Raw genomic sequence first — 26,882 nt, forward strand, 5'->3', positions numbered from 1 at the left:
CTTGATTCCTAGTCTGGAAACTAAGATCCCACGTGCTGTGGAGGAACTAAGGCCTCAAACTGCAACTACTGAAGCCCATGCATTCTAGAGCATTCATGACACAGCTACTGAGCCTGAGTGCTGCAGTTACTGAAACCCCATGCACTCTGGAGCTCACATACCACAAGTACTAAGCCCACGCACCACAACTAGAGTTCATGTGCTGCAACAAAAGATCCTGCATGCCACAACTAAGACCTGATGCAGTTGAATAAATCTTTTCTTTTTTCAAACAGTAAATATACTCTTACTATATGAGAAAAGGCCAACAGAGGATGAGATGGTTGGATAGCATTACTGACTGAATGGACATGAGACTGAGCAAACTCCAGGAGATAGTGAAGGACAGGGAAGCCTGGCATGCTGCAGTCCACAGGATCACAAACAGTTGGGACACAACAGAGACTGAACAACATACGATGAAGCAATCACGCTCTGTGATATTTACCCGAATGAGGTGAAAACTTTTCCATATAATTATCTGTACATAATATTTGTAGCAGCTTTATTCATAATTGCTAAAACCTGGAAGCAACCAAGATGTCTTTTAATAGATGAACGGACAAACTGTGGCATACAACAGTTGTGGAGGTGGGAAGAGAGATGAAGAGGAATAGCACAGAGGATTTTTAGGACAGTGAAACTATTCTGTATGACACTGCTGTGTGGAATACATGTCACTAAACATTTGTCAAAACTCACAGAATGCATAACACCAAGAGTGACCCTAATACAAACCGGACTTTGAGTGATAACGATGCGTCACTGTATGTTCACCAACTGCAGTAATGTACCACTCTGGTAAGAGATGCTGATGGTAGAGAAGGTTGTATGTATGTGAGATTCTCTACTTTGCACTCAATTTAAGATTTCTCCAAAAAAACAACAGGCAATTTGAACAACAACAAATCCTACATCTAGAAGCTGGAAAAAAAACACTACCTAGTAAATAGAGAAATCAAATGAAGAAAACAGAAAACAAGATATTGAGAGCTGAATAACAACAAAACCCTTTTACATTAAAACTTAACAGAAATCGAATACTTACTTATTGCCCCTACTCAAAAAAAAAAGGACAATGATGGCTATTATGATCTCTAATTGCATGCTAAATAATTATTAAACCTCTGTAACATTAACATCTGGAAGAACCCAATAACTGCTAAGAAAATTGGAATGGTAACACCAAACCATTACCTTTAAAAAGTACTAGATCCAAAATCAACCTTAAAAGCTTTTGTACAGCAAAGGAAACCATCCACAAATTGAAAAAACAACCTACCAAATAGAAAATATTTGCAAATGATACAACTGCTAAGAGGTTAATATCCAAAATATAAATAGCTAATACAACTCAACACCAAAAAACTCCCCAAACAACCCAATTAAAAAATGGGCACAAGACCTAAACAGCCATTTTCCCAAGGAGGAAAAGCAGTAGGCCAACAGATACATGAAGAGAGATGCTTGACATCAAGTGACCATTAAGGAAGTGCAAATTAAAATTACAGTGAGATATCACCTCACACCCGTCAGAATGGCTATCATTGAAAAGAATGCAAATAACGTATGTTGGCAAGGATGTACAGAAAACAGAACCCTCATAAATGCTGGAGGGAATGTAAACTGGTACAACCACTGTGGAAACCAGTATGGAGATTTCTCAAACAACTAAAAACAGAATTACCATATGACCCAGCAAGTCCACTCCTGGGAAAATAAAAACATTAAATTTGAAAAAATACATGCACTCAAATGTTCACAGTAGAATTATTTACAGTTGTCAGGGCAAGGAAGGAAACTAAGGGGTCTATCAACAGATGAATGGATAAAGAAAAGGTAATGAAGGTGCACTGTGATAAACACACAGTGCACGCACACACACACACACACACAGACCTGTGCGTGCACAAACAATGGAATACTATTCAGAAAACCACTAGATCATTTAGATAGGACCTAAATCAAATCCCTTATGATTATACAGTGGAAGTGACAAACAGATTCAAGGGATTAGATATGATGGAGTGCCTGAACAACTATGGACTGAGGTTCGTGACACTGTACAAGAGACAGGGATCAAGACCATCGCCAAGAAAAAGAAATGCAAAAAGGCAAAATGGCTGTCTGAGGCGGCCTTACAAACAGCTGAGAAAAGAAGAGAAGGTAAAGGAAAAGGAGAAAAGGAAAGATATACCCATCTGAATGCAGAGTTCCAAAGACTAGCACAGAGAGATAAGAAAGCCTTCCTCAGTGATCACTGCAAAGAAACAGAGGAAAACAACAGAATGGGAGAGACTAGAGAGCTCTTCAACAAAATTAGATATACCAAGGGAACATTTCATGCAAGGATGGATACAATAAAGGACAGAAACGGTATGGAGCTGACAGAAGCAGAAGATATTAAAAAAGGTGGCAAGAATACACAGAACTATACAAAAAAGATCTTCACGACCCAGATAGTCACGATGGTGTGATCACTCACCTAGAGCCAGACATCCTGGAATGTGAAGTCAAGTGGGCCTTAAGAAGCATCACTATGAACAAAGCTAGTGGAGGTGATGGAATTCCAGTTGAGCTATTTCAAATCCTAAAAGACGATGCTGTGAAAAGTGCTGCACTCAATATGCCAGCAAATTTTGAAAACACAGTAGTGGCCACAGGACTGGAAAAGGTCAGTGTTCTTTTCAATCCCAAAGTAAAGCAATGCCAAACTACTGCACAATTGCACTTATCTCATACGCTAGCCAAGTAACGCTCAAAATTCTCCAAGCCAGGCTTCAACAGTACGTGAACCGTTAACTTCCAGATGTTCAAGCTGGATTTAGAAAAGGCAGAGGAACCACAGATCAAATTGCCAACATCTGCTAGATCATCGAAAAAGCAAGAGAACTCCAGAAAAAACATCTGCTGCTGCTGCTAAGTCGCTTCAGTCGTGTCCGACTCTGTGATTCCAGACGGCAGGCCATCAGGCTCCCTGGTCCCTGGGATTCTCCAGGCAAGAATACTGGAGTGGGTTGCCATTTCCTTCTCCAATGCATGAAACTGAAAAGTGAAAGTGGAGTCGCTCAGTCATGTTCGACTCTTAGCGACCCCATGGACTGTAGCCCACCAGGCTTCTCCATCCATGGGATTTTCCAGGCAAGAGTACTGGAGTAGGGTGCCACTGCCTTCTCTGAGAAAAACATCTACTTCTGCTTTATTGATTACATGAAAGCCTTTGACTCTGGAAAATTCTTCAAGAAATAGGAATACCAGAGCACCTTACCTGCCTCCTGAGAAACCTGTATGCAGGTCAAGAAGCAACATTTATAACAAGACATGGAACAACAGACTGGTTCCAAATTGGGAAAGGAGCATGTCAAGGCTGTATACTGTCACTTGCTTACTTAGCTTATATGCAGGGTACATCATGCAAAATGCTGGGCTGGATGAAGCACAACCTGGAATCAAGATTGCCAGGAGAAATATCAATAACCTCAGAAATGCAGATGATACCACTCTTATGGCAGAAAGCCAAGAAGAACTGAAGAGCCTCTTGATGAAGGTCAAAGAAGAGAGTGAAAAACTGGCTTAAAACTCAACATTCAAAAAACTTAAGATCATGGCATCCAGTCCCATCATTTCAATGGCAAATAGACGGAGAAACACTGGAAACAATAAAAGACTTATCTTTTGGGGCTCCAAAATTACTATAGATGGTGACTGCAGCCATGAAATTAAAAGACACCTGCTCCTTGGAAGAAAAGCTATGACAAACCTAGACAGCATATTAAAAAGAAGAGACATTACTTTGCCAACACAGGTCCGTCTAGTCAAAGCTATGTACGGTTTTTCCAGTAGTCATGTATAGATGTGAGAGTTGGACTATAAAGAAAGCTGAGCGCTGAAGAATTGATGCTTTTGAACTGTGGTGTTGGAGAAGACTCTTGAGAGTCCCTCGAACTGCAAGGAGATCCAACCAGTCCATCCTAAAGGGAATCAGTCCTGAATATTCACTGGAAGGACTTGTGCTGAAGCTGAAACTCCAATACTTTGGCCACCTGCTGTGAAGAGGTGACTCATTTGAAAAGACCCTGATGCTGGGAAAGATTGAAGGCGGGAGACGAAAGGGATGACAGAGGATGAGTTGGCTGGATGGCATCACCGACTCAGTGGACATGAGTTTGAGCAAGCTCTGGAAGTTGGAGACTTCCAGGACAGGGAAGTCTGGTGTGCTGCAGTCCATGGGATCGCAAAGAGTCAGACACGACTGAGTGACTGAACTGAACTGAAAGTAATTTTGAACTAGTTCTTCATGTTTTGGAATACAAAGTGTGATTACATCAAACTAAAAAAGCTTCTGCACAGTAAAGAAAATAGCAAAAAATAATCTTTGGAGTGGAAGAAAATGTTTGTAAACCATATAACTGATACAGGGTTGATAGCCACAATACATAAGAAACTCTTACAAATAAATAGCAAGAAATTGCAAATAATCCAATTAAAGAATGGGTGAAAAAGGCATACAAATGGCCATAAGGTACATTAGATACTCAACATCGCTAATCAGAGAAACACAAGTCAAAACCATAATGAGATATCACCTCACACCTGTCAGGATAGCTGTTATCAAAACCCAAGAAATAACAAATGCTGGCAAGGGTGTGCAGGAATTGGATCCCCAGTATACCGCTGGTGGAAAGTAAGCTGTATAGCCACAATGGAAAACAGTATGGAAGTTTCTTATAAAATTGCACTTAAGCATATATAGTAGCTAAGAAATGGAAATAATCTAATTGTCCATGGATAAATTAATGGATAAAGAAAATATATATAAAACACACATACGCACAAAACAAAACAATTTAGCCATAAAGATGAAATGAAATCTTGACACCTGCAACAAAATGGACAGACCTTGAAGGCTATGTGGAATAAGCCAGAGAGAGAAAGACAAGATTAATATAATCTCACTTACAAGTAGATTGTAAGAAAACAAAAAACCCAAGTTTACAGAAACAGAGAACAGATTGATGGCTGCCGTAGAGGAGGGTGGCTTGGCGGGTGAGAGAAATGGGTGAAGAGGGTCAAAATGCACAAACTTTTAGCTGTAAAACAAGGAAATCATGGGGGACAAAATGTACAGCATGGTGAGTATAGTGAGTAATACTGTTTCATGTCTTTGAAAGTTGCTTAGAGTAAGTCTTAAAATTCTACCTCACAAGAAAAAAAACAATGCTCATATGTTAACTAGATTTATTTATAGTAATCATTTAAAATGTATACAAGTACCATACTGAACCACTGCATTTACATCAGAAACTAATGTTTCATGTCAATTATACTTAATGAAAACACAAAAAAATTTCATAAGCTTTCCCCAATATTTACATGTCTTAGGACATATATCCTAGTGAGCACCTACTAGGGAGGGTAAACTGGAGTAAAGATGAAGTGAAAGTGAAAGTCACTCATTCATGTCCGATTCTTTGCAACTCCATGGACTGTGCAGTCAATGGAATTCTCCAGGTCAGAATACTGGAATGGATAGCCATTCCCTTCTCCAGGGGATCGTCCCAAACCAGGGATCGAACCCAGGTCTCACACTGCAGGCAAATTCTTTACCAGCTGAGCCATCAGGGAAGCCCAAAGATGAAGAACAAAGGGAAAAAATATGAGGGAGCCTGCAAGGATCAACAATAATGACCACAGTCTGAAAAAACTACAAGTAACTAAAATTTGTGTACCAGAAATCTAAGAATAAAAAAACAACAAGTTTTAAAATAAATACATTCTGTTTTTGGATAAGAAAACTTAAAATGAAAAACATTAAATGTTAGTTCTCTTAAAATGCAAGAATTAAATTTAATTCCAGATGAAAACACAGTTTTGCCTTTTAAGCATCTCTCTGTTTACATATTTACAGATTATTTTTGGAGGGAACAGGGAAATGTACATGCTAATATCTGAAAACAGCAAAGGAAATAATGAAAAGAGAAACCATGAACAACCTGTCTTATTAAATATGAAATCTACTCTAAGTTTCCCTGGTGGCTCAGTGGTACACCATCCATCTGCCAACATAGGAGACTCAGGTTCAATCCTAAGAGTCCCTGGAGATGGAAAGGGCAACCCAATTCAGTATTTTTTTTTTTTTTTTTAAACTTACTTGTAATTGAAGGATGATTGCTTTACAGGATTGTGTTGGTGCCTGTCAACACTCCAGTATTCTTGCCTCGGAAAACCCATAGACAGAGGAGCCTAACAGACTACAGTCCAGGGGTCATCAGTCAGACATGAGTTGGGTGACTAAACAACAATAATCAGGAAAAGGTATAATAATGAATTAGAAACAGAGTGAAAAAGAAAACCCAGAAATAGATGTCAGAATATGTGAGAGTTTAATATATGACAAAGAAAGCTATTTCAATCAAGTGAGAAAAATAAAGGTTTGACACACAATTCAAACAACCAAAATATTAGTCATGGCGGTTTCCTCATGGAAAAAGAAACTTAAGGTAATTTACTTTCTTCTTTTTAACTTATGTCTGCTTCATTTTCCTCCCAGTGAGCCTGTATTATTTAAATCAGCAGGAAAAACAAGACGCTATCATCAGTCAAAACCAAAAAGACATAAAATGAAAAAATACCAAGTGGATATTTTATAACCATTCAACTTTTAAAGCTTTTAAAAAAGATATAAGATTAGTATATTTAAATACAGTTCACAATTAAACATCTTTCCCCCCAGATTTACCATACCTGCAATTAATTCACAGCTTTCTGAATTTTCTCAACTATATGAGAATGACAACTACCTCTCAGGACTACTGTTTTGATTAAATGAGATCACACACATAAACTTCATACAGTTTTAAGGGGAAAAAAAACACCAGAAAATGCTTGGAGGCTAAAAAATACAGCTATTATCAATAACCATAAAATAGCCATCTTTAAGTGAGGCCTCGGGCTTACATTATTTTTCTAAACACCATGAAAATGTATGAGAAAAGAGCATTCAGAACATTAGCAAAAAGAACTAGAATATTACTATCTTAAAATTAAGTACTGAGGGGAAAAAAAATGCTGTACAGCAATGTCATTCTCTCTTTTCCTAAGGAAAATCAAGTAACTTTTGTCTTTCTGATTCTGTGTTAAGGAAGATACAAGCAAAGAAGTATTTTAAACAACTAAATATTAGGAAAAATCTACATCAAATTTACAGTAATCGACAAAAGCAGACAAGTTTTTGTTTACAAAGGAGTAATGTTCTAATGTAATGCTTAATTGAAAATTATCAATTACTGTTTACCTGTTTCCATTCTAATTGTAAGCCTAGCCATGGCGAAGGGGATTGGGTAACTCAATAAAGCTATGAGCCATACCCTGCAGGGTTATCCAACACTGATAAGTCATAGTGAAGAGTTCTAACAAAACGAGGAACAGCAAATCACTCCAGTATTCTTGCCAGGAGAACCCCACGAATAGTATGAAAAGGTAAAATGATATGATACTGGAAGATGAGCCCCCTATGTCAGAAGGTGTCCAATATGCTACTGGAGAAGAGAAATAAATAGCTCTAGAAAGAATGAAGCAGCTGTGCCAAAGTGAAAAACAACCCTCAGTTGTGGATGTGTCTGGTGGTGAAAGTAAAGTCTGATGCTGTAAAAAAAAATAATACAGCATAGGAAACAGGAATGCTAGGTCCATGAATCAAGGTAAATTGGAAGTGGTCAAATAGGAGATGGCCAAGAGTGAACACTGACATCTTACGAATCAGTGAACTAAAACTGATGTCAATGGCTGAATTTAATTCAGATGACCACTGTATCTACTACTGTGGGCAAGAATCCCATAGAAGAAATGAAGTAGCCCTCACAGTCAACAAAAGAATCAAAATGCAGTATTTGGGTATAATCTTAATAACAACAGAATCAACTCCATTCATCTCCAAGGCAAATCATTCAACATCACAGCATGTCTATGTGCCAACCACTAATACTGAAGAAGATGAAGATGACTGGTTAAAGAACAGCTTCTAGAAATACTGTAAAAAAAAAAGTCCTTTTCATCATAGGGGATTGGAATGAAAAAATAAAAAGTCAAGAGATACTCAGAATAACAGGCAAGTGTGGACTTGAAGTACAAAATGAAGCAGGGCAAAGGCTAACAAGAGTTTTGTCAAGAGAACACGCTAGTCATAGTAAATATTTCAACAACCCAGGAAATAACTATACACGAACATCACCAGATGGTTAATACCAAAACCAGAGTGATTATATTTTTTGTAGTCCAAGATGGAGAAGTTCTACACAGTCAGCAAAAACAAGACCTAGAGCTGACTATGGCTCCAATCACGAGCTCCTTATTGTAAAATTCAGGCTTAAATGGAAGAAAGTAGGGAAAACCACTAGGCCATTCAGATATGACCTAAATAAAATTCCTTATGATTTTACAGGGAAGTGACAAATAGTTAAACGCGTTAGATCTCACAGACAGAATGCCTAAAGAACTACGGACAGAGGTGTAACACTGTTTAGGAGGCAGTGATCAAAACCATAGCCATGAAAAATAAACGCAAGAAGGCAAAGTGGTTATCTGAGGAGGCTTTACAAATAGCTGAGGAAAGAAGAGAAGTAAAAGGCAAGGAAGAATGGTAAAGGTATACCAAACTGAGCACAGAGTTCCAGAGAACAGCAGAAAGGGATAAGAAGGCCTTCTTAGATGGGAACGATGAAGGACAGAAATGGTTAAGGACCTAGTTAAGGACCTAACAGAAGCAGAAGAGATTAAAAGGAGGCAACAACACACAAAACAACTATATATATATATAAAGGTCTTACTGACCCAGACAGATAACTATGATGATTTAAAAAATCTAGATGATCTAGGTGGTTACTCACCTAAAGCCGGATATCCTGGAGTGTGAAATCAAGTAGGCTTTAAGACGCATCACTACAACAAAGCTAGTGGAGGTGATAGAATTCCAACTGAGTTACTTAAAATCCAAACATTTACCGTGGCTCAGACAGTAAAGCGCCTGTCTACAATGTGGGAGACCCAGGTTTGATCCCTGGGTCAGGAAGATCCCCTGGAGAAGGAAATGGCAACCCACTCCAGTACTAATGCCTGGAAAATCCCATGGATGGAGGAGCCTGGTAGGCTACAGTCCATGGGGTCGCCAAGAGTCGGACACGACTGAGCAACTTCACTTCACTTCTTCACTTCAGCAGTGACCACAGTTCTGGAAAAGGTCAATTTTCATTCCAATCCCAAAGAAAGGCAATACCAAAGAATATTCAGACCAATGAACAACTGCACTCATTTCACACGCCTGCAAGGTAATGCTTAAACCCCTTCAAGCTAAGCATCAGCAGTACATGAACCGAGAAACTCCAGATGTACAAGCTGGGTTAAAAAAAGGCAGAGGAACCAGAGATCAAATTGCCAAGGTTCGCCGGTCATGGAGAAAGCAAAGAAATTTTAGAAAAATATCTACTTCTGCTTCATGTGCTGCTCGTGCTAAGCTGCTTCAGTTGTATCCAACTCTTTGTGATCCCACGGACCATCAGGCTCCTCTGTCTGTGAGATTCTCCTGGCAAGCATACTGGAGTGGGTTGCCATTTCCTTCTCCAACTTCTGCTTCATTGATTTAGACTGTGGGGACCACAACAAACTGTGGAAAATTCTTAAAAGAGATGAGAATAGAGACCACCTTACCTGTCTCCTGAGAACCTGTATGTAGGTCAAGAAGCAACAGTTAGACATGGAACAATGGACTGGTTCCAAATTGGGAATGAGTACAACAAGGCTGTATATTGTCTCCCTGCTTATTTACCTTATATGCAGAGTACATCATGTGAAATGCCAGACTGTATGAATCTCAAGCTAGAATCAAGAATGCTGGGAGTAATACCAACAACCTCAGATACGCAGATGATTGCACTCGTAATGGCAGAATGTGAAGAGGAACTAAAGAGCCTCTTGATGAAAGTGAAAGAGGAGAGCGAAAAAGCTGGCTTAAAACTCAACATTCAAAAAACTAAGATCATGGCATCTGGTTCCATCACTACATGGCCAACAGAAAGAGAAAAAGTGGAAACAGTGACAGATTTTACTTTCTTGGGCTTCAAAATCACTGCAGATGGTGACTGCAGCCATGAAATTAAGACGCTTGGTTCCTTGGAAGGAAAGCTATGACAAACCTAGACAGTGTATTAAAAAGCAGACATCACTTTGCCAACAAAGGTCGGTAAGAGTCAAAGCTATGGTGTTTCCAGTAGTCATGTACAGATGTTAGACTTGGATCATTAAGAAGGCTGAGCCTGAAGAATTGATGCTTTCAAATTGTGGTGCTGAAGAAGAGTCTTGAGAATCCCTTAGACTGCAAGGAGTTCTCGCTAGTCACTTCTAAAGGAAATCAATCCTTAATATTCATGGGAAGAAGTGATGCTGAAGCTTAAGCTCCAATACTTTGTCTACCTGATGCGAACAGCCGACTGACTGGAAAGGACCCTGATGTTAGGAAAGATTGAGGACAAAAGGAGAAGGGAACAGCAGAGGATGAGATGGTCAGATAGTGTCACTGATTCAGTGGACATGAATTTGAGTAAACTCTGAGAGATAGTGGAGGACAGCGAACCCTGACGAACTGCAGTCCATGGGGTTGCAAAGAGCTGAACACAATTTAGTGACTAAACAACAATAATCTCTCATTAAGTCCCAGGAAAATTATTTTTTAAAATCAATCAAACAATTTTTCAAACTTTGCCAGAGAAAAGAAAGGAAAAGGGTTCAACTGAGTAGATGATCTCACAGAATAAGGATCAGTCTTTCCTGGTGGTCCAGTGGTTAAGAATTTGCCTGCCAGTGCAGGGGACATAGCTTTGACCCCCTGGTCAGGGAAAATTCCACACACTTTGGGGCAACTAAGCTGGTGCATCTCAACTACTGAGTCAGTACTATTCCACCCATGCTTTGTAACAAGAGAAGCTACCACAACAAGAAGCCCATGGACCACAACTAGAGAGTAGTCCTCACACGCTGCAAGCAGAAAAAGTACTTGCACAACAAAGATGACTCAGCACAGCCAAGAGTAAATAATAAATAACATTTAAAATACAAAGAAATAAGAATCAATGTAACAGGTAAACAATTATAATGACATAAATATATTCCAAAGGTACTTACTGCGCCAGAAGTTGTACCTAAAAAAAAAATTGGGGGAAGAGTATTACAATGTGATAAATCATGCTGTCCTTGAGTTAACAGTTTTAGAATATTTATTCATACTACTTTTTCTCCTCATACCATCACACTAAGTATCCTAAGACTGTTCCATATGACTTATGTGCTTGCTCTCTCTCCCACAAAAATAAAACATCTATAGTGCAAAGCACTTTCAGAATTAAGCTGGCACTTTGAACTTTCAATCTATGAATTCACTTGACAGCTGTTAGAGAAGCTAACAGCTTGCCTTTTGTTTCTCCTCTTCCTTTTATTATAGCTGTCCCATCTTGACTAATTTCTGTTTCTCTGCTATACTACTGATAGTAATGAATGTGTATAGTAATGAATATTTCAGACCTCTGATTCTATTCTTTAAAGTGCAAGCCACTCAGTTGTATCTGATTCTTTGCAACTCCATGGACTGTAGCCTGCCAGACTCCTCTGTCCATGGATTCTCCGGGCCAGAATACTGGATTGGGTAGCTGTTTCCTTCTCTAGGGTATCCTCCCAACCCAGGTATCTAACCCAGGTCTCCTGCATTGCAGGCAGATTCTTTACTGCCTGAGCCACCAGGGAAGCCCTCTATGCTTTAGGTTTATGACAATTTCAATTATCTAGGTTCCAAAACACATGCTGTATAATACAGTATCCTTTGGCTATCACATATCCCTATTTAAATTAAATGAAGTAAAATTTTAATGTTCAGTTCCTCCTGTGCACTAGCCACATTTCAATACTCAATAATTACATGTGGCTATATATGACACTACAGATTACAGAACAATTCCTTCCTTTCAGAAAGTTCTATTAGATGGTACTATCTTAAACTACTACCAAAGCCCTCTTAAGATATAAAAGGAAATCCACATTAGTTACAAAGTTCATACAAATAATCTTTAACTTTACAAACAAGTAGCTTAAAATTGTATATAAAAAACAAACAATGACTGTAAAAAGAAAACAAAACTAAGTACATAGATACTAACAGCAATCAAAAGGAGCTAGTATGAAAATATCAGTAAGAGAGCCAGAGCATTTAAAAACTAAAAAGAAAATGTTAAGGTAATTTTTCAGGATTATTTAGGGTAATAGTAATCAGCTCGAGATACCTAAATAGACCTAGAATACTATTCTAAAGTATATCAGAATATAGTTATAGCTTAAATGATAAAATCCATGAAACATCTTAAAAACATCAACTATGGCCCATATAAACCTACATACTGCATTTTAACATGTTTCAACTGATCATGTTCAAAAGAAAAAATGTTTTGGCAGAATCATGGGACAAAGTATACCATCTAGAATACATGGAACATTACTTGTGTATAACTGAAGCATTATTATTATACATTAAAGTCATACTATTTATAACACTCATAGGTAACCTGCTGGAAAAAAATATGCATTATCATAGGACTTACAAACTACACAGACCAAGCAGGTACCAAAAAAATGACTGAAGTAGTCCAGAAGGCTGAGAGTGCATGCTTGATATCTGAAGTATGTAGTCCCTATCCCATTCCACAAGGTTTGCTGAATACAAATATGGACTCAACCAGAATTTTTTTGGAGAAGGCAATGGCACTCCACTCCAGTACTCTTGCCTGGAGAATCACATGGACGGAGGAGCCTGGTAGGCTGCAGTCCATGGGGTCGCTAAGAGTCAGACATGGCTGAGCGACTTCATTTTCACTTTTTACTTTCATGCATTGGAGAAGGAAATGGCACCCCACTCCAGTGTTCTTGCCTGGAGAATCCCAGGGATGGGGGAGCCTGGTGGGCTTCTGTCTATGGGGTCACACAGAGTCGGACACGACTGAAGCAACTTAGCAGTAGCAGCAGAATTTTTTACTCAAATTTGAGTATCTACCGTACTGAGGACCACTGTAAATATTAAAAGTACAGATCATCCAACTTTAAAATAAATTCAATCTTTGCGTTAAATGATAAATTCAACTTTATATAAGCCTGCAGATTTTAATGTTAGCAACTAATTAAAAAATTAAAAACATTGTATGGGCCAAAGTATATCCTGTAGACCAAATCTGGTCCCAGAACTCCATACCTAAAATTACGACAATTTCTTATGGATTTAATTATGAACGCTATACAAAAAAAAAAAAAAGGGGGAGCTGATTATAATGCCCAAGAGACATTGTTTTAGTCCTCATTCAAGGACAGTTGTGACTGTCTATATTAAGTCTAGTATATCACCATAAATGGTATACATACCTGCTGCTACATCCATATTATTTACTCCTGGCTATAAGAAGAAAAAGTGAAGTTAGTAACATTTACTTTGCACAAACTGTATTTTATACACAATCCTCATAAAGCATAGTCAATCAACCCCTTCTCTGTATTAATTCTCTAGTTACTGACTCAAAAATTTTGGTTAAGTTTTAGTGATCTTGGTTCCCTAAGCTTGCTATAAATTGTTAAAAACAAAACAGTAACCTGCAGCTACTGAAGCACTTTAAATGTTTTATTTATATGATCATCAATTATATAAAAGATCCACAATTCTAAGATCCAAAAAGCTGAAAACCTTTTAAGTTTGGCATCAAAACTCATTACAGTGGCCAAAGCTATCCTGAGTAATAGGAATTCTTTAGTCTTATTTATTCCACATCAGAATAAACATCGCTATGTTCTGATTTAGAAATATGTGTTAGAAATTAAAGGGCACTGGCCAAGACCCTGTGGGCAATTTATACATAATTATTACATACTATATGCAGTGTACTACAATATTAAAAACAAACTTTGAAATGTATCTGCCCCTAGGGGTTTTGGAGAAGTCACTGCAAATTTACTATCCCAGTGGAGTATGCCACATCTGTTCATTAAAACTAACCAATAAATAAGTCACACTAATTTTAATATCATAATGATTTCTATATTGCTATACTATCTAATACTGTCTAATAGGGTGATAAAATTATTCAAGAATTTTCTAAGTAATGTGCCATAGCTGAAGTCTCATGAATTGTGGATTTCAAATGAAATCTGATTTCCAAATTTAGGATCCAGTATTAAATCACATCACATCAACTTTTAATCAGCACTCAGTAAAGCATATGCCTACTGTTTAAGATTAGACTGCTACTAGAGCAATTAAATCGGAGAAGGCGATGGCACCCTACTCCAGTACTCTTGCCTGGAAAATCCCATGGACGGAGGAGCCTGACGGGCTGCCGTCTATGGGGTCACATAGAGTTGGACACGACTGAAGCGACTTAGCAGCAGCAGCAGAGCAATTAATTGCTTCTAGCTAACAAATCATGCTTTTCAGAATTCTAGACTTGCTTAATGTATTATAACTAAGGATGTATATCTATTATAAATATAGGAAAAATGTAAATGCCTGGAATCTAAAAACTTAGAGTCCTTTTAATTCCCATCTTATTGTACTCGGGAGGCGTTTAAATGACTAACATGAATGCCTACAAAATATATACGCTGTTTCAAAAAGAAATCAAAACATCACACAAAAAGTTATTTTGACAAGATTACCGGTAAGGCAGGCTGCATGGAAGCCTGAGACATATGAGACATCATCATTCCAGGCATTACTGAAGACATCATTCCAGGCATCTAGAACAAAAGTAAAAAACGATTACTATGTAAGACCCAAGCACCTAGTAAGATTTTAAGAATCTATCTGGTTATTAAAGCAACTGTGTACAATTTAAGATTAAAACCCAATGAATACTATACTGTATGAATAGCATGCTTAGTAAGTGCTTGTTGAATGAATGAAGTTATTTTATTAACAATCTATTTATGTGTGTGTCATCATAATTAACAAGTACATACAAAAGTTTAGATTATGTGTTATTTGTAACCTAAAATTTAAGAATATTAATTTCCTTTTAACTCAAAATCAACGTTTTTCACCCTTCTTTGGAGCAAGGCAAAATTTTTTTTCAGTGTTTTGCACCTTTGTTTTTTAATATCTGTATTAAATAATTTTCATATTCATCTGGTCTTTTAAAAATCTCTAAGTGAAAGGTGCTTATAACTCACTGACTTTAAACAAATACATAAGTAATAGACTTTTCAAACTCAAATCTATAAAGAAAAACTTAAAGCACATATACACATGCATATCTGAAGAAAGAAAGTATTAGCTTGGTGGCTTAATCTCATCTACCAATGATTGTCATCCAAACCTATGAATGAATCTTCACTACTAACTATGAATAAAAATCACAAAAATTGACACAAATTTCCAAAGGATTTGTCACATATTTAGTACAATCTCACACCATAATTTTAATATGAACAAATGTAAGGAAAACATGAAGAGAGATAAAATTATATAAAACAATCACAGGTACTGGAACAAGGTAACCACTTATTCAGCAGTTTCAAATTAAATGAACAATCTAAAAAATAGGAAAAACAAAAAAGAAGAATATTGGTCAACAGGAACATATAAAGCCTACTGAAAGTAGAGGAGAATACTCAAACATTGATGTTTATTACTTGTGAAAGTCAGTCAACTAATGATGCAAAACCAGGCTAAGTATCATTAAAATGAAGTTGCATGGTATTTATGGATGAAAAAATTTAACAGAAAAGGCCTTTTTAGTCCTCAAAACATTCAATAAATTGTTTAAACATCACTAAACAAGAACTTGACAGAAAGCATGTGCCTAATGTTTTCTTTTTTTAAAGTACAGAATTTCAAAACAAATTATTGACGAGCCTCTACAACCCCATGACTAACAGAACTAGGTTTTTTCTCCTCATTCCTTCAACAGATACACCCTCACAATTAATTCTGCTTTAGGCTAACAGCAAAGCATGTTTGAATTCTTAAAGAACTAAGTAACAAATTATGAGGGGAAGCACAGCGGACAACAGAGAGAAATGGCCTGCTATTAAAATGGTCTGTATATAAAATCAAAAGCTAGTAACACATCCCCAAAGTAGGATTCTAAGCCAAACAAAGAAACTGAAGTTTAAAAACTTAAGAGAAAAATGAACCAAAGTCTTTTCTCATAAGAATTAAAGACACTGAAGGGAAAAGATAAACTGGGAATATGAGATTAACAGATGCACACTACCATATATAAAATGAACAGCAAGGACTTACTGTACTGTCCAGAGAACTATATTCAACATCTTGTAATAAACTATAATGAAAAAGAATTAAAAAAAATATACATATATACATATAACCAAATCACTGCACTGTACGCCTGAAACTAATACAGTATTGTAAATCAACTAGACTTCAATTAAAAGAAAAATAAATTCCACATTAAGCAAATATCAAAATTGTAGCTACAAAGACTTTTGTGGCAACATGTAAAACGCTTACAACTCCATGTTAAGCGGAAAAAGTCATAATCAAAACAGTGTATAAACTAGGATTAAAATTTTCAAACACAGATGTACATACCATAAAATCTGGAATAAAATTTACCAGAAATGATAATACGGGTTATTTCTCATTCTACTTTTCAAACCTTCTGGAATGATGTCTTTAAAATTAAACAACCAAACTGAAAGAATTCTGTCCTAATTTTACTTCTTAAAAAAGGATTGAAGACATTTTAAAAGTGGGATAAAATCTCCATCATGCAATAGTGTATTTCCACATGACAGCAGTACAAACAACTATACAAATAAATTTAATTGCAAACTGAAATACTCTACTTCATTAAGACACCGTGATCAAAGCCCATCTTAAAACAAAGCACAAAAGGGCTTACATATAACAAAAGTTTTACTAGAGACCAGGTCAATGAGATAGCAAACAATATCTGAAGAGAAATTTGACAGAGTTCTCTCAATTGTTCTTCTTCCCACACTTCAGATTTTAAAACATCTCAAAAATTTGCCTTTATAGATTAGTAGTCGTGCTACTGGTTACATGATGAAATTTAATGTCAAATAAAAAGTTAAATTCTCCCTCTGAATCTCTGTACATTAACAAACACTGGTAAGATTCTTAAATTATGTACAACTGAGTATCAGGCAAGAACACTGGACTGGGTTGCCATTTCCTTCTCTAGGGTATCTTCCCCAACTCTGGCATCCAACTTGCATCTCTCTTGCATTGGCAGGTGGGTTCTTTATCACTAGAACCACCTGAGAAGCCCTCTAAAAGTAAACAGATCATTAATTTAACTCTAAAGCTAAACTGTGATGTTATTAACTTGAAACCAAGGGACAAAAATATAAATAAGCAAAGTACTGTTTCACATGAAAAACTATTACAATAATCTGATAAAATTAAGAGCTCCTCCAGAGACTTGCACATCATAGAAAAGCTTGTTTCTCGAAGTCTGAAAAATCTATTTTGTGGAACTGCTATGATTTCTACTTTGCATTAATTCTAAGATACACCTACTATGGAGATGCATGTGTCAACCTGACTGAAGCTGAATTCTTTTGGAGGATTTGTGTTGACTGACGCCATTCATTTGGCAGCATCATCAATCTGAGATCATTGAATTTTTCTAAGTTACTTATTTAACACCACAATGGTAATGGGAATCTAGGCTGCAAGCTTATGACAGAACTGGCTTGTGGTTTAAATCCTCAGAGTGACTTTTTGCCTTTCCCTTTGCCCAATTAGCAAAGTCGAGACATTTGAGTTGCTTTCCTGTTCCTTTTTACACAGCAGATTACCTCTTGCTTCACAGGCAGGGAACAGCCCTTTGGCATCCTAACTTTATCCATAGACTTCTCATTTAAGTTTGTTTTTTCTCACTCAAGGCATGTAATATTCTGTTGGCCAAAGAGTTTGGATTTTTCCAAAAATCCAAACAAACTCTGGCCAACACAATATAATGGAATTTCTCATCAGTAATGAGATCTTTTTCAACGAAGACAGGATGTTCATTCAAAATGGTTAAGGGGAACAATTCTTGCACAGTTGCTGCAATAATGCCACAACAAATTCCATAAGCCAGATCCTCTTAAAGCTTCAAAGTGGTAGCTTACACTAAGCTTCCTGAGAAGCACACTATAAAATTACAAATGACCCTGTAGAGCTTCACAAATTTCTACTTAAGCTACTTTAGCAAATACACTAAGTGCTATAATTAAGAATTTTTAGTTGTTAGGAGACAAAGACAGAATGAGAAGGGTGAAAGGCATACGTGAGATATAAACTAAATTGCCTAAAATATTAAGCATCTAAATATAATGGACACTTTGGCACCTTAAAAAAAATAACTCATACACAACTTGATATGCTTTTTCAAAGTAGGCAATGATTTGTGTCATGTTTGTTTCTATTTTTTTAATGATAAAAGTTAAATCAAGAAAATCTCTTGAAAATTCTCAGAAGAATCATCCATTTGCAGAAAATTAAAAAATGAGTAAAAACTAGGAAGCACCACACAATCCACTCAGTCATTCTTAGTATCCTAGTTTAGAAAATTTCTCATGTTAGACAAAAACAAGCATGATTCATTGATCACTCTAGATACTTTAATTTTTAAAAAATTTCAGTAATAAAAGCAATCCTGTTAATGCTATAGCAAATTAGTTACACAAATGTAAATTAGCCCAATTTTATTATGATATCAAAACATAAGTGCACATCTTCATGTTGGCACCTCAGATTTTCTTTTCTTCATAATTATTTCCTGAAGCTTCTCCTGTTGGAAAGAAATCACACAACCTAACTTATTTTTTGTCTAAATATTAACTCTTGGATTTGGTTGACTTTTAAAAAACCACTCTTGCTCCCCTTGTAGCAGGAAACTGATTACTTAGATAGTTTGAGTCTCGCCTTTATACTTGGTTCCTTTTAAATGTGCTAAAGTTAATTCTACAACACACTCTACAGAGCCTAGTAAGAATAGTATTTAAAGACAACTATTTCCTACACTACTAACTTCAGTTCAGTTCAGTCGCTCAGTCGTGTCCGACTCTTTGCGACCCCATCAATCGCAGCACGCCAGGCTTCCCTGTCCATCACCAACTCCCAGAGTTCACTCAAACTCACGTCCATCAAGTCAGTGATGCCATCCAGCCATCTCATCCTCTGTTGTCCCCTTCTCCTCCTGCCCCCAGTCCCTCCCAGCAGCAGAGTCTTTTCCAGTGAGTCAACTCTTCGCATGAGGTGGCCAAAGTACTGGAGCTTCAGCTTTAGCATCATTCCCTCCAAAAAACACCCAGGGCTGATCTCTTTACCACTAACTTACCTTACATACAAATATATGAATGCAAAATATTAAGTTTTGAATAAATGTGAAAACTACATCTTTGAATGTAACTAAATGTTCATTCAATTGGAAATAAATAGAAATACCTGTTTAAAGCATATTCTTAACAACCCAAAATAAGTGGCTGCATTCTGGGACAATCATTTACTTCCTCTTCATCTACAGTTATACATAAACTCCAGACATCTGTCACTTTCTGATATAACATTTAAACAAAAAAATAGACAATAATTGCAAAACCGCTTCCACATGGAGTAAAATCTTCCATTTAATAAGTCAACTTCCAGTAGTCATTATTAGTTTGCTAAATTCTTTTAACCTGGAGACTTTAGAATCACTGAAGTAAAACACTATTCCTTCGAATTCTAAGGTGTAATGTAATGGCATAATCTCAAACAGCAATACAAGGAAGCAGCCTAGTACAGCTATTAAGTATACTCTGGAATCAGACTGCCAGAATTCCTACCCCAGTTGTGTAGCCCTGGGCAACTTTCCTTAACCCTCGATTTCCTCACCCACAATATGAAGAAAAATAGTACTCGTCTGATAGGATTGTTGTAGGAATTAAAGGGAATAATACATGAATACACACAGGCACTTAAAGCAGCACTCAATAAATGAAAGCTGTTTTATTACAACTGCTCTCCAACTCATAAAGTATCCCTCATGTTGCCCCTTCTTTATTCCCTAGCTATCTGTTAGATAGGAACTTCAGTTCTTTAAAGACATCTAGTAATACTGTAAAACCATCACTTTCAGTAGGAATCAAAACAAGTAACAAGAAGTCAATCCTAGATTAAGGATCACATTTAGTGCTGGCTCCTCAGTGTCACTTTACAAGTTACTCAGCTCTCTAATCCTTATTATTCCTCTCTAAAATTGGACATTCATCTAGCCAATCCACTTTTTAGTCTGGTTGGATCAAATTCAATAGGGCATATAAATCAGTTATATACAAACATGGTGATAAAAATTATGATTTTAACACAGATTAGGTATCAGTTCTACTCACTGAAACCTTACAAAACTATACGAAAAAAGGGCAAGTAAGGATTTTAAAATATTTAGTCCACTGTCTCTGGTTAAACCCCAAACTTCTTATATGAAGGTACGGAAAATATACATGACACAAAAACTTAGAAAGGACCTGAATAAAAATGAACTTTCAGTTTTTTTTTTTTTTTTTGAACTTTTAGTTTTTAAAAAGCTCTAAACATACTGGGGACCCACACACAAATTGTGGTGTTTCATGTCACACACAATTAAAAGATTCTATAAAACTTACTCTAGAAAGTCAACTAAGCCTCTTTCTGGATTCAAGTCCTCTAGGACACAAGCAAAGAGGGACATAAGACTACTACTACTCCAAATGCTTTAAACTAGATTTAATATTGCATCTAGCTAAATCTTTATATTTGTTTACATGAAACTTAATTACACAGATATAGCAGAGACTCCAAACACTTGTAGTAGACAACTTTATGATTAGTCCTTACATCTGCAAAAGAAACAGTAACTGTCCGTTTTATTTAACAAAAATATGATAAAAAATATGCAATAATCTTAAAACTACTAAAAAATCATCTTTCTGAGAATTAACAACTTTCTTGATACCTGAGGACCAAATAAAGTATACCAAGCCCATGTTTTCAAACATAAACTTAATGCTCATTCGTTAATTAAAATTTAGAAAGTCTTAGCCCAAACAGATTTAGGAGCGAATTATGAAAATTGTTTTAAAAATAAATCTAAGATAACTGAGATGAAAATTTTGTTAAAAAAAAAAAATCCTAAGATAAAGCAAACTACATACATTTCAACTCAGTTCTCACTTGCTGGCATGTTTAGTCCTTGTGCAGTGGATTATTAAAAAAGAAGCTGATTTTCTTTCAAGCCCGACATGCAAAATATCACGTATTTAGTGATCACTAACTACAACGAACCTTTTTTAATAAGCAGAAGAAACATGATTACTTGACTAGGGAGAAAAAAGCAAAAAAAAAAGTCATCTTCAATAAATATCCAGATATCTACAACTATCATGACAATCCAATCAGCAGTTGAAAGATGAGAAAACCCAGTTTGGCCAGGCATCTGAGTAATTCCTTAAGTTCCCTGAGTGCAGGGTACACATACAGCATTCGTCTTTGTCCTGATCCATAGTCAAGAAGAGGCTTAGTGTCTACTGGCTAAACTGACAATGGAAACATGAAGGTATGGATACAGGAAATAAGAATGCAAGACCAACGACAACTTTATGAGACATTGTATATCCACAGATTCCTACTTATAAACCTTTACAACTTAGGCCAATTATTTCTACAAAAACTCTAGTATACTAGTACATAGCTGTGTGTACATATATACGTGCCAAATCTGTACTATCTACTGATATACTACTTCATAATGACCAGAAGTAATGCCATCAAAATTTCTAATAAATCCAATTAAAACCCAACAAGTTAGCCTGCTGCAATCTGTTCTTTCCTTTTTCCTTGATTTTGGATCGTGCCTTGTAATGGTATGCAGGATCTCAGTTCCTCCACCAGGGGTGGAACCTGTACCCCTACCCCTGCAGTGAAAGCACGCACTAACTACACTGGACCACCAGGGAAGTCCTTTTATTCACTTTCCTTTTTGATCCCACCATTAATGAATACATTTGTTGCACTTTACAAGCTGTTACATTTATGTGTGTTACTACTTACTAATTTCAATGTTGCCCTGGGCTTCCTTGGGAGCTTAGAGGGTAAAGATTTCACCTGCAATGCAGGAGACCTGGGTTCAATCCCTGGGTTGGGAAGATACCCTGGAGAAGGGAATGGTAATCCACTCCAGGATTCTTGCCTGGAGAACTCCAAGGACAGAGCAGCCTGGCAGGCTACAGTCAGTCCATGGGGTCGCAGAGATTCAGGAACGACTGAGCGACTAACACACACACATACGTTTATGTGTGTTAATATGCCCTTTTCTCCTAAAAAGCAAACTAAATGGGTAAGTGTTCCCAACCTACCATTTCTCACAAAATGTTAAATTTCAGGCAATGTTAATTCTATGCAATGTGATAGACAAAGCAAAATAAACAGACAAAGGGGGCAGTAATGGAAACTGCAGAAGTGGGGGAGGGAAAGATGGCCAAATAAAACTGAACACACTAGGTAAAAAGTTTTAAAAGGCTTCAGCAAAACTTGACATCTTTAGAAAATACTGCACCCTGTGAATCTCAGAGGGGCAAAGGGGTACAGTTCATTCTTTCAAAATGACATAGTCTCCTTAACATCTCTCCAAGTAATCCTTAGAAATACTACTCTAGCTGAAGTTTTTGAATGAATTCAGACTTAAATAAGTTGCTATGTAAAAACAATGGAACTAAAACCTATCAAAATCTCACTGTATTCATAGGCCTAAAGTTATACCAACATGTTAGGTATGGGTCAATCTATTTTTTAAAATGTACTCACCTGGGTAATATAAATGCATAAAGAAAGTTACCCAGATTCAACAGTCTGTAAGTAGACAACCTAAAAAAAAAAATCTCTTTGTCACTGGCTAATGTCCAATTACACGGGAAGGACTTTGTGAACACCCCAAAATAACAATAACTTAAAAGCAACAACAAATCAACTTATAACGTTAGTCATAGTCAGATCAATCTAAGATACCAATATACTGGATTTTTCTGGAAGGCCTATATTTCAAATCATTTCTCCCTAGGGTATGGAAAAATATGTGGTAAAACTTAAAGAGATGATCACCAATGAAGTCATACAGACAGAAATACACTTGCCTGTAATTTAAAGTAAATGGAAGTAACTTCTTTAATTTTATTCACCAAACAAAAATTACTTATGTATTGCATCTTATTGATCTTTCATTTTTGTCAAATGAAAAATCAACAGTAAAGGCAGACTCTAAAAATAAGTGGTAACAATGTAAAGTCATAAGTAACTACTGAAAACAGTTACATGTAACTGACTAATCTACAGGCTTACATTGTAGGAAAGAGTATCTGTGTTTGTTTCATTCATTCAACAAGTAATTTACTGAGCACCCATGATGTGCCAAGAACTGTGCTCAGCACTATAGACTTCTTAAAAGTTCAGATTACAGCCTCTGCCCTCTAAGAGCTTACAATCTATTACTCATTGAAAAGACAAAGCAAGTAAAACCATAATAAAACAAGGTTAGAATAAGTGAAATAGTAAGAGTTATGGGAAGATTACATAGGATTTTATTTTGATAATCTGAAGGGGAGATGTATGCTGGGCAAATTTATTGCTGAGGACCTCTTGGAGAAGGCAGGACTTGAAATGGGAGAATTTAGGTAAAGTTCACAGTGGTAATGAGCTGGGGGCAGGAGAGCAAGAAAAACACAAGCTTAGTCGTGAAATAATATAATCAAAATACCATGAGAAGACCAGTCCAAATTCATATTAGGGAATGCAAAGGCATGCAGCTCAGAATCATGCTTTGAATTATACAACAGGAGATCACTGAAAGTTAAGTTGTGGAAAGTAGATGTTAAGCTATAGGCACAGGAAAACAATGAAAGTTCTAGGGCAAGAAAATAACTCACTGAAATCTAAAAAGTTTTTGAGGGGACAAGCTTGAAGCAAGAAAACTAGCTAAAAAGTTATAATGATATCCAAGGCATGATGCAGCTCAGATAACAACAGGAATAGAAATAAGGTCTATAAAAACCTGCCTTATTCAATACGAGAACAAGAAAACGAACTTAAAGAGGAATTATTCATTTATCAATTTAACGAACAAAAGCAAAAAGAAAAAATACGGAATAACTAGAATTAGGGAGGCATTACTAAAAGAATTTCTTATATATCAACCCATAAAATTTTATATATATCATCTATCCTTATCAAATGATCTAAATTGAATCATAGGCTGTTAGAGCTGAAAGGGACCTTAATTCTTTTACTCTCATCTTCTCATTAAAAGAAGAGAAAAATTAAGAATTAAAGAAAGGGGAAAAAAGATAGGGAAGACGACTCTCTTGGGCTTAAGTGAAGACAAAATCACCTGTATAAGGACAGTTTATGTTGTAGAAAAGACAACAGAAGACTAAGATGTGAAAATATTTTAAAGCAAAACATTATTTACAATACACATGGAGAAAGAAGACAGCTTCATACATATCTTAATACAATCTCTTACTGGAAATAACATTTATACAACTTGTAAGGTCCCTTCCAACTGTAAGATCCTATAATTCTATAGAAGTAGAAGCAAAACTTTCCCATCTGAAGCTACTGTACAATGAGAAAGGTAAGTTTAACTTACAGGATAAACTTCAAAGAGTATTATTAAGCCCTATTTGATAATTTCCAAATGCTTATTACTACTAACAGATTAAGTCTGAATTCTAAAAAGGGCATTCTAGGTTATCTTCTGAATTAAAACAAATAAAAACATAACTACTCCTTTAATCAAAATCATTTGCTCTAATTTCAAAAAATACAAACTCTGACTAATGTAGACTGTTAAGTCTGCATATTATTTTACAAACAAGTTTTTAAAATTTCATGTCACGTTCAATAGCATTCCAAATACCACAATCATTTAGCAAGTAAGACTGCCACCAATTATAGTCCTCAGCTGGCCCCAGAATGAGATCTTAATGTGAACTAGACAATATACATGAAGGTTCCATAACCTTCAGTTGCAAAGTCTAAAGAATCTGTGAATTAACTTTTTAAAATTAGATGGCAGAACCCTACCAACTTTGTGTCACTGCAGCCAACTATATAGGCACCCTGCTTCTCATTATCTTCTGACCACTTACTGCTCACTAACACTTCTGAGGTTGGGTAGAAAGAAGACATGATGCTGAAAGAAAGATCAAGTTTGAGAATTATCAATTTATTTTAATGTAGCTTTTTATAGGGCTTTAAATTAGATTCCTGGATACATGGTTATATTATTCATACCCTCTCAGTCTGCTATAACACCTAAAAAAAGCATCTGTTTTACCAAGATTTGGGCTCCATATTTGTTAGATACTAAAAGGGAAAAAAGGGAATAATCTAATTTAAGGGGGGGGGGGAAGAGATTCTCTTGATTTCCTCAAAGCTGGACTCTTAAGTCATTCAATTATTATCTTAAAAGGAGCCAACAGAGACAGAGACTTTTACACAGCTAAATAGTCAGGGTAAGCTTAAAGGGCATATCCTGGGCTAGGAAAAATGTAGAAAAAACCACAAGGTAAAAGTATCTGAATGAACGTGTACCAAGTAGCAAATAACCTTACTAGGAAGATGGTCACTATAAAGTAAAGAGAAAGGGCCGTAAAGCAAACTGTGACCAGCTTATGTCAATGAGATACATGAATACTTAAAAAATAAAATCATATCTGCATGTTACTTGAAATGACTAGCTGGTATCTTGGTTTTGGTAGTGCAATAGCACCAATACAGCAAGGGTAAGCAGGTCAATCCCTTGCAAAACTTACCTTGATTGGCCCAATGGAAACAGAAGGCCCCAGAAAAGAGAGAAGCATCTGGCAGTAGCAAATTGTTTTATTTTATCTTTCTGTGGAAAGAAACTAATTTTAAATAAGAACCAGAGCATTTAAAGAGTAAATATTTTTTTAAAGCTCATTATCTAGTTAGAGCAGCTCTACTAAGAAAACAAGAAGAGCTCCTTGCTGTTTAGAGATGGAATGAAACAGAAGAGGAATCAGAGTTGTTTCTCCATCACCTAGGGAGTTTTAAAACTTGTGTTTTAAAAGTAACAAATAGTTCTTTTATTTAAAGAACTCCTATAAGTAGAATCCTTTTGGGCCTGGTGCCTTTTATAACAAAATTAAGGGCTATATTCCAAATAAAAAAGAGGATAAAACCACTTGACATTAAGCCCTTCTACTCTTGAGTTAAAAAAATAAAAAGACACAGAATGAGCTCCTTTCTCCACTGCAATTTCACCAATTTAACTCAAACCATCAAGGTTTAAATGATTATCAAAGCAAATGATGCCCCCAACTGGCAGAAAGCTCATACCTAATTGACTGGCTTTCCAAATATTGTTAGCCTAAACAGTTGATGATTTATCCAGATACTAAATGGAAAGAACCCAGCCACCAAAGGATATGTGTATTACAGAACCTAACAGGGGGCATAAAATTATTTACGGTAACCAAACCTGTTACCTTTCTTCACTGTTTTTCTAGGAATTCAGTTTACTGAATTCATTGAGTCAGCATTAAAACCTTTTGGTCCAAATCACTCCCACAAAATGTCTGTTTACAATTTATGCTGGAGATGGAAGGGATAGCTAGCTCAAAACCAGGAGTGCAGAAGCCATAAGCATTTAAGAAAACAAAAAAACAAACTAGTGTAAGTGGAAAATAATCTACCTATTTGGCACCATCCTATGAAGAACCAAATCAGAGTACAATCTTCCCACATCCACCCCCACCAC

At 36.3% G+C, this 26,882-nt stretch overlaps 1 protein-coding gene across 10 annotated transcripts in view; it reads right to left on the reverse strand.

Moving 5' to 3' along the window:
* Positions 1 to 26,882, reverse strand: part of PRPF40A (pre-mRNA processing factor 40 homolog A) — a 58,705-nt gene that overhangs the window by 29,759 nt on the left and 2,064 nt on the right. For 9 of the 10 annotated variants that reach the window (XM_070390480.1, XM_070390471.1, XM_005894782.3 and 6 more), the window contains exons 3-5: positions 14,770 to 14,850; positions 13,486 to 13,516; positions 11,212 to 11,228 (exon numbers count right to left, since the gene is read on the reverse strand). In XM_070390480.1, coding sequence (XP_070246581.1) covers positions 11,212 to 11,228; positions 13,486 to 13,516; positions 14,770 to 14,850 — 129 coding nt within the window. Of the gene's footprint in view, positions 1 to 11,211; positions 11,229 to 13,485; positions 13,517 to 14,769; positions 14,851 to 25,914; positions 25,995 to 26,882 lie in introns of all 10 variants that reach the window. The other variant, XM_070390483.1, reaches the window with a different exon arrangement.

This window comes from Bos mutus, chromosome 2 (assembly GCF_027580195.1).
Source record: "Bos mutus isolate GX-2022 chromosome 2, NWIPB_WYAK_1.1, whole genome shotgun sequence".
Lineage (NCBI taxonomy): Eukaryota > Metazoa > Chordata > Mammalia > Artiodactyla > Bovidae > Bos > Bos mutus.